The sequence below is a fragment of the Mustela erminea genome, chromosome 15, assembly GCF_009829155.1.
Source record: "Mustela erminea isolate mMusErm1 chromosome 15, mMusErm1.Pri, whole genome shotgun sequence".
Taxonomy (NCBI): domain Eukaryota; kingdom Metazoa; phylum Chordata; class Mammalia; order Carnivora; family Mustelidae; genus Mustela; species Mustela erminea.
In genome coordinates this window covers 76,546,769-76,564,576 of record NC_045628.1, presented here as the reverse complement: position 1 = coordinate 76,564,576, position 17,808 = coordinate 76,546,769, and the positions used below count along the sequence as shown (strand labels likewise).

Here is a 17,808-nt window from a genome sequence, read left to right as displayed (position 1 = left end):
GTAATTCCCAACTCAGTGTGCAGTTACCATTGCCCCCATTCAAGCTCTAGTCATTTCTGGCCTGGGTGACTGCCCACAACTTCCTAGCTGGCCTCCCTGCCACAGACCTGTCAGTCTGACATCCATCCTCTCTACAGAAATGTCTTTAAAGGGGCACTTGGGTGGCTCAGTCTCATGATCCCAGGGTCCTTGAATCGAGCCCCACGTCGGGCTCTCTGCTCAGCGAAGCCTGTTTCTCCCTCTCCTACTCCCCCTGCTTGTGTTCCCTCTCTCACTGGTCTCTCTCTATCAAATAAATCAATACAATCTCTAAAAAAAAATGTCTTTCTAAAATATTCATCAAAGCATGCCACTCCTCTGCTTAAAACCCTTCAATGACCCACAGCAATGGTGCTTACTCTTTCTTAAGCTGGACCCCTTGAAGAATCTGATGAATGCAATTAACCCTCTCTCCAACACACACACACACACACACACACACACACACGCACGCACGCACATCCCCGAGGAATTCATGGATAACTGAATTCCATTCAGAAACTCCTGTTGTACATGATAAAGTCCGAGCCCCTCATCACATCACCAAAACACTCCTTAAATATTAGACACAGAGCCTCTGACAACCCAGAATGTTTTTTGAAAGATGTCCACTGAACAGTCTTCGAGTAATTTTCTGAATCACAACTTTTCAAATGAGAATCACTCTGTACTAGAAGCCTTGTACACTGTGTCTCAGCCACCTAGAAAGGAACTCTACTTTTCCATCCACTGCGTGTTTCTTACCTCTGGACCTTTACTTTGCTGTCCAATCGGCCTGAAATGTCTTCCTTCCCTTCCTCTGTCAACTCTTCCTTACCTTTCTAGTCCCGGCTCTGGCATGACTTCTGCTTGGAAGCCTTGCCTTACTTTCTCCATCTGGGTTACAGGATCAGTCAGTGCGTATTTCCAAACTTGCACTGCAATTTCCCTTTTGTATGCTGGATTTTTTCCTGCCAACACCCCCAACATTAGACTGTGGGCTCTTTGAGGGCAGAAACCAGTATTATGGGGACTTATACCAGTCCTAGATAAAGGCAGTACTCAAAAATGTCTAAGAAGGGAAGGAGGAAACTCCTGTGACTCTAAATCCTGATGATTTCTTAAGACATTATATACTTCCCTTTCTGCAAAGCACCTGCCTAACAAAGAATGCAGCTGTACTTTACAGGAATTATCTGATGAAGGAGTAAGATATTGCTTATCTCCTTTTTACAAATGAGGAACTTAAGTGCTGAGAATTTCTCTGCCAGGGGAAAGAGCACATGTTTCCTAACTGTCTTGTTAGTCCTAATATATCTATCTGCATTGCCTCCAAGAACAGAATCCCTACCATTAGGAAAATCCTAACTCAAGTAGCAAAGCATTTGAAAACAGAGTTCAGTGAATATCTTCTAATCCAAACATAATAGTTTGTATAAATAATGACAATATCCTGTTTTAGTGTAAACTGTAAATAATTACCATTTGACTTATAATGACAGCAGTGGAAAAAAAATATTTTACTGTTTAAACCTAAAAAATAACAATAGTTCCTCTTTTAGGATCTTATGCAATTCCTCTAGCCACAAAAGAACACTGTGTGTGTACTTTATATTATTTTTAAATTTCCTCCACATGTGTTGGTACCCATAGACCAGAACTGCATGATTCAAATTAACGACCATCCGTGAGTTCTACAAAAGCTTTTATCCCTTGAGGACCACTGATGGTATGGCCATAGAAGGTAGCAACCAAATGTAAGTAAGCTCATAGCTCATATAAAGCTACATATAAAGCCCAACCCCTCCAAAAGACCAAATATCCTTCGGCCACATGACTATGGCTACCTAACTAATCAGTGGCAAAGGATCTTCTGGAAGTTATGGAAAAATCTGAAGATCACAATGTCACCTGACGAAAACCAAGAAGCTCTACTCAGACAAACCACCTATAGTGAGATTCACAAGAGTGTGTTATTTCAGAGTGAATGAAGGATAGAGCAGGGGGGGCTAGACCAAGATATGCAAACTATAAAGCAAGTTAAGCTAATTTTCAATCCCTCATATTCCCCCCCTCCAAATTCTTACTCCTGTCTCCACAAGGTCTTTTCAACATAAAGAAAAGTGATATGATATAATACTTTTGAGGTTATTTGCTTTTTGTTAAATCAGAACCTTTACCCAAAAATAAAGGCAGTATCTGGTGGGTGTCTGGGGAGCTGGCACACTTGTGAGCTTGAACATTGAATGTTAAGGGCTCTTGTTACACTGCTTACTGAGTTTTACTGAAGAGCGACAAGATGACAGGAACAAAAAAAAAAACTGTGTAGAAAGTGTTAGCACTGAGCCTTCCTGTGGGCTTCGCAAGGGAGAGAGATGCTCTCTGGGGGTAAAGTGAGGTTGATAAGCTTTGTTCAAAGAACCACTTAGAAAACGCCTTCTTCCCGACACCATGCATTTCTTAAATAGAATAGAATTAGATATTAAATGTGAGTTCCTTTACCCTCAGTCTCTTCCATCCTTGTATCCCGCACAGAAATACGTGTTCAGTAAGATTTTATGAGATAAAAAAAATGTTTTTCTTTCTCATGCACACTTCCTTTTCAACTTTCTTATCCTAAATCCTCTCTGGAATATAAGTAAAGTCTTCCTCCTTCACATTTAATATCTCCTCTCTTGTTTTGCAGTTCAACGATAGGAGACTTCAACAACAACAAAGACAAAATCTTGATTCATAATGAAGAGTTCCTGAAAGTTCCTTTATAGTTATAAAAAGTGGAGCCACCCTTTCATGGAAGACAGAGTCCAGAACTCAACCTCAGAGATAATTTACTATGGGTCTATGCGACGGACCTAAGAAGACATGAACAGCCGATCTAAACTTATATGCCAGCAACAGTTAGAATTAGACTTTTAGAATCAGGGGACCTGATTATCAGGCCATCAGGTCTGCTGTCCCATCTAATGCAAACCTGTCTTTGCCTAGCAGTCCCTTCCCTCCACCTCCTCCTGAATCACTCCTTCCTCAGGCTAGCGGTCCACAAGAAGGCAAAAAAAAAAAAAAAAAAAAAACAAGAAAAGCAACAAGGGCAGAGGATGACAATAAAATGTATAATTCAAGGTTCTATGAATTTTCCAACATGAATGAAGAAGAGCATCACATTTAGTGAAATATCAAAATCCCCCTCCTCTTCTCCAGTCGCAGCACATAATGCAGTGGAGACCGTGGAGAGCACATTTCCATTCTTTAAATCCTACTTAGAAAGCGTCATCATTATTCAGGAGAGGTAGAGCTGATAATATAAGGGAAATGGGGATAGCATCTTAGAAGCCAAGGAATTTAAAATTTTTAGATATTATGAAGTCCTCACTTGAAGTTTCTCACGTTCTGCTCCTTTGTTCAAGAAAAATGTGTAATACCAAATATTGGTAAAGATGTGAGGGTCTGGAACTCCCAAAAGCTGCCAGAGGGAATGTAAATTGGTAGGGCCACTTTGGAAAACTGACAGTTTCTACCAAAACTGAATCTCTGCCTTTCCCTATGATCTGGGGATTCTACCGGTGGGTAGCACCGTAGGAAAAATGAGTGTTTATGTCCACCAGAAACCTGTAAAACAATGTTCACAGCAGTGTCATCCCTAATTAAACAAAATTGGAAATAACTTAAATGTTCTTCAGCAACAGACTGCATAAATTGTATAGTATATTGATATTTTAGGAATAGTACTCAGCAGTTTAAAAAACAAAAACAAAACAACGTTACTGAGACCAAGGCTGAATCTCCTAATCACAAAGTTGAGTGAAAGTAGCTAGACATCAAAAAGCACATAGAATGATTGGATTTACATGAAGCCTAAAAACAGGCAAAGGGAGGGTATTGAAAGTCTGAATGGTGGTTACCTTTGGGGGGATATTGACCGAGAGGGGGTGGGGCTAGGATTGTTTTCTATCTATATTCAAGGTTCTGTGGGTACCTACACCTATAAAAACCAATGGAATTGTACTGTTAAGACGGGTGCATATTTGCTGTATGCAAATTATACCTCATTTAGAAAAATCTGGAAAGAGATGTGAAATTTCTGAGATTGTTCCTAAATATAAAGGAATTCAGTGCAGCTTAAAAATAGTTGCAAGTACGAATCTTTGTAAGCCTCTGTGTGCTATTGAAAAATTCGCTTACTACTTAATGTCGTACGTAACAGAGAGCCAGCTTTTTGTATTAATAGACTGGAAAACATATTGTAGGATACATCTGAAATGTACATATTTACCAATTAGCAAAGATAAATGTTTAAGAAATGCAAAAGGTCTGTTTTCCCACTCTTCTACCCCTTATGTTACATTTCTTAATCTCTAATTCTGAATTATTTTTAACAAAAGCTATTGGAAATAATTCCTGCACGTCTATGTGCCACAAGGATTTCAAGTTAGAATGCTCGAATTTTGGAGCTGTCGAAAACACAATCGGATACCCTCACTGGATGGAGACCGAGGGGGACAGCGGGGCGGGGGCGGTGAGTGCCAGTCCCAAGGTTGCAGGAGTAGACAGAGACCCAAGGCTCCCGGGCTCCTCAGGCTCCCACAAATGTCTCCTTCACCCTAAATTCAAACCAACCCTCTTATCTTTCCGAATCGATGAGCTGGATCTAAAGGGGATTCTCTCTCTCTCTCTCTCTCACTGCCGACCATGCCATCCAGGAGATTATTTGGGAACAGTCAGCTGAGTCCTTGAAAACCCCCTTGGGGTTTAATGGCAGGATAAAAATCGAGTAGAGTTAGAAAGGGCAGCTAGTATTCTCATACGTAAATCCTGTTTGCATAACATTTCCAAAGTAGCTATTCGTTGATCCCACCGAAATGCGGCGGGGGTGGGGGGTCATTACTCGGGATGAGTAGCTCTGGGGGAGAACGCGGGCGCCTTTCCCCCCTCAGAGTTCACTCCGTAAATCAAAACCTCAAAAGAAGAGTCCAAGACGCCACCCGGTCTCCGGGGTCGGTCCAGGTGCGGTCCGGAGCCACCTGGGGCCACCCTTGGGGCCGCGGCCTCGGGCGGACGGCCCAGCACCCGGCGCGGGAGACCGAGCGGGCGGCGGCGCGGCGCGGCGCGGGGAGGTGGGGGTGGGCAGGCGGCTGGCGCGGCCCCGACTCCGGCCCCGGCCCTGGCCCCCCGCAGCGCGTCGGGAGGCCGCCCGCGGAGTCCGGGCCGCCGTTCGGGACGCGGGCCGAGCCGGAGCGGCGGCTTTAGAAAAGAGGCAGGACGACATGGGGTGGGCAGGCAGAGGCCGCGGGCAAGTTCGGGGCGAGCCGGGAGGGCGCGAAAGAGGGGAGGGGCGCGGGAGCGAGGGAAGAGCGAGCGCGGGGAGGAGCGAGGCGGCGGGGACCGAGAGGCGCGCGCCCGGGTCCACAGTGCGGGGTGGGGGCGAGGGCCGCGCCGGGGGCTGCGGGGGCGGCGAGCGGGCGTGCGGGGCCTTACCGAGCAGCGGCAGCCGGCCGCCACGGCGTGCCCACGCCGGCATGGCCTCCGGAGCCCGGGGTCCCCAGGCCGCGCCGGCCCAGCCCTGCGATGCCGCCCAGAGCGGCGCGCCCCGCGCTGCAGGTGGCTCGCTTAAGGATGCGCGTCACCGACCGCAAATTCCCTCGGACTGGTGCAAAGTGGAAGGGGGGAGGATCCCTCTCCCCACCGGCAGAGGCCGAGGCGGGAGCCGAGAGGTTGGGCCGAGCCGGGAAGCGGGTGCCTGGCGCAGCGCTGCGGCCGAGCCCACGTGCCCGCCGTGGTCCGCAGCCTGCGCGCTCCGCGGCGCCCGGGGCTCCCCGATTGTGGCGGGGGAGATCGGGCACCGTTCCGTTGGGGAAGTGGTCGGAGCTCTGTTGCTGTGGCTGAGGGGAGGGGACGCGGCAAGGGATCTGCCTTGACCCCGGGAGTCCCTGATCCCTCCCGTTTGGAGCCCGGAGTTGGGAACAGCAGAGAGCCAAAAACCGTCCCCCTCGCGCGCGGGGGTCTTTGAGGTCCCGGGATGGCAGCGAAATCCGCGCCACACACCCGCAGCCCTGGGTGGCGCGCGGAAGAGCGGAGGGTCGCATTTCGAGGTCGGTGGATCCTAATTAACGGACTGATTTTCTTTGTCTCCCCCTCCATCTCCAGGGATGCTCAGGACCCGTTCAGTAGTGGCAATGAGGAAGGCAGGCTAGGTTTCAGTGTCAGCCGAGGCACGTTAGGGAGGCTAAAAACCAGCCATGGAAACAAAAGCAAAATACACAGAGTACATCCTAGAGGATGGCTTGAATTATCCATTCCATAATTCTTGTTCTTCATCGAATATATACCTCCAGTTGAAAATTATTTTCTTTGCAGTAAGTTGAAGATTGGAAAGCCCTGGATGCTAGTTCTGGGGCTTTCCTTAACTAGCCCCTTGACCTCACAAGCTGCTTGCCCTCTCAGAGTCCCAGCTTACTCATCTGTAGATTAGTGGAGTGGGCCAAATGGTTTACAGGTGAATCCCAATTCTAGGAATGCCGTGTCTTCAATTACGTAAATAATTTTGTAAAGAAGCATGATAATTGGCAGTGTTCATCATTGGCCATAAATCCTTTCCCTCAGCTGTACTCTATAGCACCATAATTTTTACCCCATTGGGTATGACGGAAACAAGTGTCTACCGTGGTGCCGCCACTGTGGAAAACAGTATGGCAGTTTCTCAAAAAAGTAAAAATAGAATTACTGTGTGATCCAGCAGTTCCACTTCTGGGTATATACTCAAAAGAACTGAAAGAAGGTCATGAAGACATATTTGTGCACCCACTTTCATAGCAGCATTAGTCATAATAGCCAAAAGGTAGAGGCGACCCACATATCCATCTACAGATGAATGGACCAACAAATGTGGTATATATGTAAAATGAGCTATTATTCAGAGTTTAGAAAAAATAGGAAATTCTAATATGTGCTGCAACATGGTTGAACTTTGAGGACATGCTAAGTGAACTAAGCCAGTCACAAAAAGACAAACGCTGCATGATTCTACTTGTATGAGGTACCTAGAGACGTCAAATTCATAGAGACAGAAAGTAGAATGCTCATTGCCATGGGTGGGAGGGAAGGGAATGGAGAGTTGGTGTTTAATGGGTACAGAGTTTTCAGTTTTGCAAGATGAAAAGCGTTCTGGAGATTGGTTGCACAACCATCTGCATGTATGTAAGGCTACTGAACTGTACACTTAAAAATGACTAAAATAGCAAATATCATCTTGGTGGATTTTATCACAATTAATAGTTTCCAAAAAATAGTAAACATCTACCTTGGGTCCAACAAAGAGCTAGAGGAAGAGGCATGAGTTAAGTGAGGCATGAAGAGATAAAAGCAATGAAGTAGGCTAGTAACAAGAAAAAAATGGGCTGTGATCCTCCTAACTTTCAAGATCAAACACATTACCTTTTATTTATAGCTTGATTACCACAAGCTTTCAAAGAAACTGAGTGTTGCAAGTCTGTAGAATATCAGCTTGGGAGGAAAAAGGTTCAAGAACACAAAATCATGAAGATATGATGTTTTGTCAAAGAATCTTGGGCACAAGGCAAAAATCTCTACTAGAAGTCGTAAGAGGGAAGGATATTAGTCAAATAACAAATGAGTGAAATAGGGAAAGACAAATACCATATGATTTCACTCATCCGTGGAATTTAAGAAACAAAACAAGCAAAGAGACAAACAAAACCAGACTCCTAAATATAGAGAGAAAACTGGTAGTCCCCAGAGGGGAGGTGGGGGGAAGGATGAATGAAATATATAAAGGGGATAAAAAGCACTCTTTCCCAGTAAGCACTGAGTAATGTATAGAATTGTTGAATTACTATATTGTACACCTGAAACTAATATAACACTGTATGTTAGTTATACTTTTAAAAATGTGCTCAAGAGTTGAAATTTAATAAAAAAAAATAATTTCTATGCCTTCAGAAAAAAGAAGAGAAGAGAAATTAGGAATGGCTTCTACACACACTTGGTTTTCCCTGGAAATTGGTGGAGAAAAGTAATTCCAGGAAGAGCAAATTTTATGGACTTAAATATTTTGAGGTATGAAATATAGGCTAACCTTTGGGAGGTGAGATAATACCTATCATTCTTCGAAGTGTGCCAAGAGTTATGTCTCATATGGGACCTAATTTAGTTCTCATAACATCACTCTGAGAAGTTAGCCCTACATTATCTAGAACCTTAGACCACACAGCTAGTTATGCATGCCAACTGTGAAATTTTCATTCCAGATCTCCCAATATAAAGAAGCTCCTTCAGGGGCAAGAAATAAAAAGGAGGAATGAGATTAAAGAATCAGTCAAAAGAGAGATGAGTACGTTTATTTCTGGATTGAATGGAGGGACTTGCATTTGCTCTACAAAGGACATAGTTCGTGTAGATGCTTAGCACCGTTATGCTTAGTGCTACATAGCTAGAAGTGGCCATTAAATTACACAAACATATCCCTCTCCCTCTTCAGAAATCATGGTATATTTTCAATAACAACCTATAGGTAAAGTGCTTTCATATCATTTTTAAAATACAAAGCTTTACACTTTCCTGAAAATAAGGGACAAGCAGAAGAAATATTTGAGTAGGATTCTTGTGAATCCAGTTGAAATATCAACCAGAGAGTATAATTTTACACATTTTTTTAAATTTTACTTATGTGTTTACTTTTTAGTAATCTTTACACCCAGCATGGGGCTTGACCCCAGGATCTCACGATCAAGAGTCACAGCTCTTCTGACTGAGCCAGCCAGGAGCCCTAATTTTATACATTTCTATTAACAGCAAACTTGAACCTACATCTCGGCAAAACTAACAATACCAAGCATCAACAAGAATTCAGAGCAATGGGTAGCTCTCATCTATTGCTAGTGGGAGTCTAAACTGGTATAAACACTTTGGAAAGTAATTTGACATAACTTACTAAGTTGAACGTGTGCATACCCTACACCCAAGTTTCACCCCAGTATATATAAACAAATGCATATACTTTGGAGAAATTCTACACACATGCACCAGGACACATACACAAAAATGTTCATAGCATTATTGTTGGTGATGTCAAAAAATTGGGACCCATCTAAATATCCACTATGAAAGAATAAACTCATATATTCACATAATTAAATACTATATAATGGTGAAAATGAATGAACCACAGATACTTGAAACAACATGGATGAATCTCATGAGGTGGGGGATGGTTAAGCAATTCATGGAATTATAGACCCAAAGGCAAAATCAAACAATAATCTTTTTAGGAATATATTCATAAAGGGCATAAAGAAAGAGAAGGAATAATCACAAAAATCAGGATAGTGCTTAACTCTAGAATGGGGTGGGAAGAGAAGGATTAAATTGAAGATTTCATTCGAGAAGGCAGGCTGGGTATTTCTGAGGACCTAGCAATACTCTTATTTTAACCTCTGCAGTGGATGTTGGATGTCTGTTTTATTATTTTTTAAACTATGCAACTATTTTTATACCCTGCTGCAGGTATTATGTATTTCACAATAAAAGGAAATTTAAAAGGAATATTGACATGACACTTCTACCTATGAAGTAGTCTTATCCAAACAAGCAAAAACCATTGAATCTGATTGAGATCCTAGGTCCAGCTACCAATGAGTAGGAAATACAAGAGATAGTGGGACATGGCAAATAATGACACAAGGATACAATCAGAAAATCCCAGACCCTAGCAAACTTTATAGAGCAAGTAACTTATTTTCTTCAGTAAAAATTGGTAAGGAAAAAAAGTCGGAGAGAACCTATAGATGAAAAGAAAACGAACAGCTATATCAAGCAATTGCAATGTACAATGTAAGGCTTTCCTTTCAAGCAAACTGAAAATGTGAAGTAGTCAAGAAAATGTGACCGTGATTTTATCTTTGATATTATTGTTTTAAAAAGCTTATATATCATAAAATTGTTACATATTTTAAAAATAGTTCTACCTTTCTAGAAGCTCATATGAAATCTTTACAGATAAAAGGCAGAGCTTGAGAGAGGAATAGAGAATGACAGCTAATGAATACAGAGTTTCTTTTGGGGATGATGAAAATGTTCTAAAATTAGACTATGGTGATGGTTGCACAATTCTGTAAATATACTAAAAACCACTTTCATGTGAAAGAGGTGAACTATAGGGCAGATCCATTTGATCTCAATACAGCTGTGAAAAATGATATAAAGTCTGAGATGTTCTTCAGAATCATTTGATGTGGGAAGGTTTGAGTGGGGAAATCAAAATTGACCATGTGTGACTAATAATGAATCCCAGCGATACTTAAATAAGCCCATTATATTTTTCTTAGAAATTTTCTGTAATAGATTTGGCAGGGAAAAAGATTTTGAAATAATGGTGTAGTTAAGTCACCCCGAATGTGTGGAAGACAACTGTCCTCCTTTAGACATCACCAGCTGCTCCTTATTGTCATAACCCACCTGAATTAGAATGAAAGATTCCACCCAACCCTGGAAACTCTCTTCAAGACACAAACTCAGTGGCACACAGGTGAACCACAAAACTCCTACTGAAGGATTGTGTGGTAACTGACAGTTCTGTGTCTAGGAGGAGTTCAAAACAAGCATTTCCTTAGAATTTTTGGCAGCAGATAATGTATTGGTTGGTTAAGTCTACTGTAACATAGTACGACAAAATGAGTGACTTAAACAAGAGAGATTTATTGTTTCACCGTTCCGGAGGCTAGAAATTCAAGATGGAGGTGAGGTAAGGGTTGGTTCCTTCAGAGATCTGTGTGGGAGAATCTGTCCCATGCCTCACTCCAAGCTTCTGGTGGTTTGCTGGCCATCCTTGGCGTGCTTCGGCTTCTGCTACATTGCCCCGGTTCTCTGTCTTCATCTTCATGTGGCATTCTCCCTGTGTGTATGTGTCTATCTGTCTATCTATGTGTCTCAAATTTCCCCTCTCTTATGAGTACACCAGTCATACTGGAGTAAGGACCACTTAATGAGCACACTGTAACCTGAGTACCTATGGAAAGACCCTATCTCCATATAAGGTCATGATCTAAAGTACAGAGATTAAGGACTCCAAAATAACACTTTTAGGGATGAGGGGGAGGCGCAATTCCACCCATAACACATAGGTTTCAAGATCGGTACCTAGAAATTAATCCACATGATTCTTCTATAGCTTAGTTATTAACTGCGGGTAGATTGTAATTTAATATTTTGCTTTTACAAAGAAATAGAACATGAGTTACTTTTAACTTGTTTTTTTTTTTTAAAGATTTTATTTATTTATTTGACAGAGAGAGATCACAAGCAGGCAGAGAGGCAGGCAGAGAGAGAGGAGGAAGCAGGCTCCCTGCTGAACAGAGAGACTGATGCAGGGCTCGATCCCAGGACTCTGATATCATGACCTGAGCGGAAGGCAGTGGCTTAACCCACTGAGCCACCCAGACACCCCCTTTTAACTTGTTTTAACACAAAAATGAGAGCCATTAAAAATTATGCCTCTAAAAAACTTCCATTAGAAAGGAAACAAAACGGGCACCTGGGTGGCTCAGTTGGTTGAGCATCCAGCTCTTGGTTTTGGCTGGGGTCATGATCTCAAGGTTGTAGGATCAAGCCCTGCCATCAGGCTTCCATGCTTACCAGGGGGCCTGCTTGAGATTCTCTCTCTCCGTCTGTCTCTCCCCACATTTTCCCCTCATGCTCGCCCTCTGAATAAATAAATAAATAAATAATAAAATCTGGGGGGAAAAAAGTATACAAAATAGTGCAAACATGTATTAGATTTTTAGCGATTTTATATATATATCCCAAATGCCTGGAAGGCAAAATGCAAACTAGTGATCTCTGACTTGTGGCTTTTTGGAGTGCTATGGAACTGGTTTCTCCAGTTAGAAATCCGAGGCTCAGGGGTGCCTGGCTGGCTCACGTGGTAGAAAGACATACACACAAACAGGGAGAGCATGCGACTCTTGATCTCAGAGTGGTATGTTTGGGCCCCACACTGGGTATGACATTACTTAAAAATAAAATCTTTAGGGGCACCTGGGTGGCTCAGTCAGTTGGATATCTGCCTTTGGCTCAGGTCATGATCCCAGGGTCCTGAGATGGAGCCCTGTGTGAGGTTTCTGCTCAGTGGGGAGCCTGCTTCTCTCTCTCCCTCTACCTGCTGCTCCCCCTGCTTGTGCTCTCTGTCTCTCTCGGTGTTGTCAAATAAATAAAATATTTAAAAAGAAATAAAGAAATAAAATAAAATATTTAAAACAAACAAACAAACAAACAAAAGAATCCAAGGCGTAGCTCTGTTAGGTGGCACACCTAAGGTCTTTCACCTAGTGTGAGGCTACTGGGATTCAGACTGGCTCGCAACCCTCATCCTGCTTTTAACCATCATGTCTCAGTATAACTCAGTATAACACTGTACTAAGCACTTTATAACTGTGATCTTATTTAATTCTAATAACAATCTGATAGTTTATTATTCCTACTCTAAAGATGTCTATTAAGAGGGTAAACTGAAAAAAAAAAAAAAAAAGAGGGTAAACTGAAGCAGGGAGAGATGGAGGATTCCAGAGGCCAAAGGAAGGAGTTCATGAAAAGAAGACAAGAATTGAAGATGGTTGCATCCAATGTAATGAGTCCTTGGCCCATCTCAGAGTGTCAAACGACAACTAAGCATGCTAAGCCTCAAACAATATATAATCAACAAATCATTTACATCCTACAAGCAGAGAAGGTCTCTTTTTTTGGACTTCTTTGGCACTGGAGAAATCTTGATCATATACCAGGTTACATAAATCAATCTCAAAAGCAAACATTACATTCTCTTATCACTCTACAGTGAAGCCAAAAAAATTCGTAATTCTGATTCTAAAATCTTGGAAGTTTATAAACACTCTGTTAAGCAATATTGGGCTCAAGGAGAACAGCATGATTCAATTACCAGCATCATATAAAATAATGGAACTAAAAACAAAATGGAGGGGAAGGAGTAGAGTTATAGCAAGTCAAAAAAGTGATCAGCAACGAGCTAGTTAACATACTTCAGACAGTTGGAATAGAGAAGAGTGGGTCTGGGAAAGGGGAACTTGGGTCCATTTGCATTTCAAGGAAATGTACATCACATTTCAAGGAAAATCACCAAGGACTCTACTATCTTGGTGTGCAGGAAAGGAGAAAGGACTTTGAAGAACCACAGTCCTCAGGAGCAAGGGATATAAGGACATTCAATTCATTCAATTGGTGGGGAGGGTAGGACAGCATCCTCTCCTAGGGAGCCAGAGGAAGGGGACTTCAGGAAGAGTGAAACTAGGTATGCCAGGCCAGACTGGTCCAAAGCCAATTTTTAGGGATTGAAAAATAATTGGCTTTTCTTGCCCACAAGGCTGGTAAAGCATAGAAGGGCCGTTTTGTTGGGGCCTCTAAGTCCCCTACAGAAAAGCGCAGAAAGTACTGATCCAAAAAAAGAATCAAGAAGACAGATAACAAGTGTGGGGAAGATGTAGAGAAATTAGAACCTTCACACACTCCCGGTAGGCATTTAATATGGTACAGCTGCTCTGGGAAATATTCTAACAGTTTCTCACAGGGTTAAACATTACAGTTACTTTATGACCCAGCAATTTCAACATAGGTATGTACCCAAGAGAAATGAGAACATGTGTCCACACAAAAATTCGTACATGAATGTTCTTAGCAACTTCATTCATAGCCAACAAGTGGAAACAACCCAAATGCCCACCAACTGATAAATAGAAAAACAAAATGTGATGCATCTGTACAATCGACGGTTACTTGGCCATGAAAACAAGAGGTAGATACTACAATATAGTACCTTAAAAACATTATGCTAACTGAAAGAAGCCAGTCATAAAAGACTACATACCATATGATTCCCTTTATAAGAAATGTCCAGAATAGGCAAATTAGTACAGACAGAAAGTAGAGTAGTGGTTTCCCAGAGCTGGAAGAAGCAGGGTTGCAAAGGAGGGGTGACTGCTAATGGGTCTGAGGTTTCTTTTTGGAGTCATAAAATTTTCTTCATGTAGATTGTGGTGATGGTTGCTCAACTCTGTGAATATACTATAACCACTGAATTATACATTTTAAATGAGTGACTTTGGTGGTCTGTGATTTATATCTCAATAAATATATTTTTTTAAACAAAAAAAAGGAAGAAAGAAACAGAATTATAAGCTTGCCAAGAGTCAGCAGCAGAAATAACTGTGTATTTAAGAAAGGAATCGTTTTATTTAGGACCCAAGCGAACTATGGAAACTACCCCAGGCGTCTCCAGCATCCTCAGAAAGTGGGGGTGGGGTGGGACTGAGAGCTGTCCTAGGGCCATTTACACTTCCAAGGAAACAGTGACAAACAAACTGATCTAGTATTTTTGCAGAGTTCCTGTGGCCTTTGTTTCTTTACTTCTCTTGTAGCTTCTTAAACGAAAATACTTAAAAATACTAAAATGCATTTGTGTCTCGTGACAAGATAATAAAAGTAGAATTGGTAACATTTTCTGTTGCTCAGGAAGCCTGGCTGGTGAGTGGAGAGAGCAGGTAGGGATGGAAGACAGCAAACCATCTTAGCGCCTGTGGAGGATTCCAAATAGAGCAGCCCAGCTCGGACCAAGAAGCTGATGGAAGAAAAGCTGTAGGTTTCACATTCTTCCTACACAAACCTGTTCCTATAGAGTCTGCGTGACGCTCCTTGACCTTAGGGGAATTTTTGGGTTTGTCTTTGTGTACTTCTTACCACTCCCATGCACATCTGTGAAGTCTCGTGTTTTATCCCTCTAGACTTCTGTTAAGCTGTAGGCAGCTAATCTGCTAATATCTTAAACTACAACCACCATCCTCCCACCTCTCGGATCATACCTTCTCAATCTTTGCAGGTCTGCCTTCTTTCCCATCCCCAAATGCTGGTGTTCCCCTGAACTGAAGCCCCTCTCTTCTCTCCTCCACTCCAGGCTTCCTAGTGATTCTTCTACTCCCAGCACCACGTCAACACCGAAGATTCCAAGGTCTGTATCTTCAGTTTATACCCCTCTCACCAACTACATTTTCAAAAAAACCAAAATGGGCTCCTCCTGAAAGACACTATCCCAGTCACTATTCATCCTTTTACTAACCTCTTCTTTTAAATCTCCACGTTCAACTCATCATCAGGTCTAGATTGGGATATATAGCCTAGATATCTTTTTTTTAATGTTCCTTCTGTCCTTTCTATTCTCCACTGCCATTAGTCTTCACAATGATCTTGCTTAGATGATCACAGTCACCCCACAACAACCATCACTGTCTCCATCTCATTGAGAGTCTCTAAAACACAATAGGATCATAACACTTTGTTTCAGTAAAGCCTGGATGACATTGCATGTCATTCTATAAAGACTAGAATATTGGTGCAGCCTTAGAACACTCCCTTATAAAATATTAATCAATTACAAAGTGGAAAAAATGACTCCAGGAACCTAGCATGTGCCAGCCCAACTAGGTGATCAAGGTTAACATCACACACAGGATGGGTCAACATGGAATGTCTCTTGTAGGGATGCTTGAAGAAGAACACAGTGTTATTTCTGTGGTATTTCTTCTAAGAATGCCTTACCAGAGTCTGGATGAAGAGACAAGAGACAGACTAAAATTGAGGGTCATTCTAAGTAATGAAAGGTCTGTACTCTTAACTGTCAAGGACACAAAAGACTGAGGAATTGTTCCACAACTGAAGAGTCTGCAGAAATAAACAACAAAATGTAGCCCATATTCCTGAATGGGATCCTGGACCAGAAAGGGAAAGAGACATTGTTGTAGACAATATTTGAATGACATCTTGAACTGTGTACTAATGTTGATTTCCTGATTTGGAGGGTTTGTTTCCTAGTTAGAGAGGAGAGTGACTTTGCATGAGGGAAATGGAAATCAGAGATTTTAGGGCCATGCCTCTTTCTATATGCATATAGAAAGAGAGCCTGAATACAAGAGAATAAATGCAATAAGTATTGACTGGAGAATCTAGATGAAGGAAATACAGAAATTCCTTTTACTGGTTAGAAAATTTTTCAATAAATTTGAAATTATTTCTAAGTAAATTATTTTTTGAAGGCAATTTCTTGCCTTCCATGTCTGCTTTTTCTTTCCCCTGAGCTTTTTCTTTCCTCTGAGCTGGAATGCGGACATGACTGTCAGCCCATTTTGATGATGCAGATGGGACCACATCCTAGGGTCTGGTAGAGCAACAGTATGGAAGGCATTTAGGGCTCAAATGAGCAACCCTGAAAGTCTGGGCTACCTACATACCTCTAGACAGCTATTTGAGAGAAATAAACTTTGATTGTGTTTAATCTACTGTATCTTGGGGTGTCTTTGTAATAATAGCTTAGCCTGTACTCAGCCTATTTTTATTCCCACTACTCCTCCATAGGTACCCGAAGTTAGAGTCATAGTGAACAGGAATTCCAAACTCACCACCTTCTCCCTGGTTTCTATGTCTTGATACTTGATACTGTTTCTGTCTTGAGTGACCCCCTCCCCCTTCTCACCATTTTCCCTACCCCTTCCAGCCTGCCTTCTAGATTTGTTCTGGACCACTCTGTCAGTCCCTGACTGCACCCCAGCTGTGAGCTAGGTATATCCTCTTCCTTTCTCATGTCTGTATATTGCACTATATGTTTGTCCCATACTTACCCACAGCCCACCTACACCCCTTTCATTCACATGGGTGTCCCTAGACTCTAGCACAGTCACCAGCATACAGTATACTCTCATAAGTCATTAAATATTTGTTGCATGACTTGTTGAATTTTTTGACAGATTTCTAAGCTATCTTTTAATACAGAAATGTTCAAACATACACAAAAGTAAAGTTAACAATGTAAATGATACACATTTCCATCACTCAGTTTCAGCAACTATGATCATCTTGCTGGTACTGGGAATGGATAAAGTTCAAAAGTGGAACATTTGGACATAATGCTTTAACTAAAAAAAGTTTACTTCAACAGGGAGAATTTCAATCACTGTGGCAAACTGGCAAGGAGATATTTTAGAGTAGATTGGTGTTTCCGGGATAGGAAGTCTTCAGATCAGTATGCATTTTCAAGTGGAGAGGCAAGAAGAGAAATGAAAAGTATTCTTCATTCCCTCTTTCAAGCAACACTTATTAAATGCCTTCTAGGTGCTAGACACTGGGGTTACCTAGGTGAGGAAGACAATTCCTACATTTAAAGAGGTACACACAAAAAATAAAATAAAATAATAAAGAGGCATGCAATCCTTTTCTTTTTTAAAGATTTTATTTATTTATTTAAGAGAGAGTGAGCAAGCATGGGGGTGGGGGAGGGGCACAGGTAGAAGGAGAAGCAGATTCCCTACTAAGCAGGGAACCTAATGTGGATGCAGGGTTCAATCTCAACACCCGGAGATCAGGACCTGAGCCTAAGATAGATGTTTAACCAACTGAGCCACCAAGGTGCCCCAAGAGGCATGCAATCTAATAAGAATCGATAGTCACATAAAAAAATACTTGTGGCAGAGCGCCTGGCTAGCTCAGTGGGTAGTGTGTGCACTTCTTGATCTGGGTGTTGTAAGCTCGAGCCCCACCTTGGGTGTACAGATTACTTAAAAATAGTATTTAAAAACACAACCAAAAACACTCTCACCAAAGTGTGATTAGGGTTTTGATAGAAACTTGTGCCAGGCACAATAGAGTTACAGAGAAAAGTGTGGTCAGTTTTCTATAAAATATTCCCTCCCCCTCTGGACCTGGAAAGCTAGCTTCCTCGGTAGCTCT

General features: G+C 42.1%; 1 protein-coding gene across 2 annotated transcripts in view; it reads right to left on the bottom strand.

The window, feature by feature from the left end:
* The window catches only part of FLT3 (fms related receptor tyrosine kinase 3), a 119,748-nt gene that overhangs the window by 69,831 nt on the left and 32,109 nt on the right, over positions 1 to 17,808 (bottom strand). Inside the window, exon 1 of one of the 2 annotated variants that reach the window (XM_032314381.1) lies at positions 5,491 to 5,810. The exons of the other annotated variant lie outside the window; for it this stretch is intronic. Within the exon in view, the coding sequence (XP_032170272.1) occupies positions 5,491 to 5,533 (43 nt within the window). The 5' untranslated portion in view covers positions 5,534 to 5,810. Of the gene's footprint in view, positions 1 to 5,490; positions 5,811 to 17,808 lie in introns of those variants that run through there. 2 annotated transcript variants of the gene reach the window in all.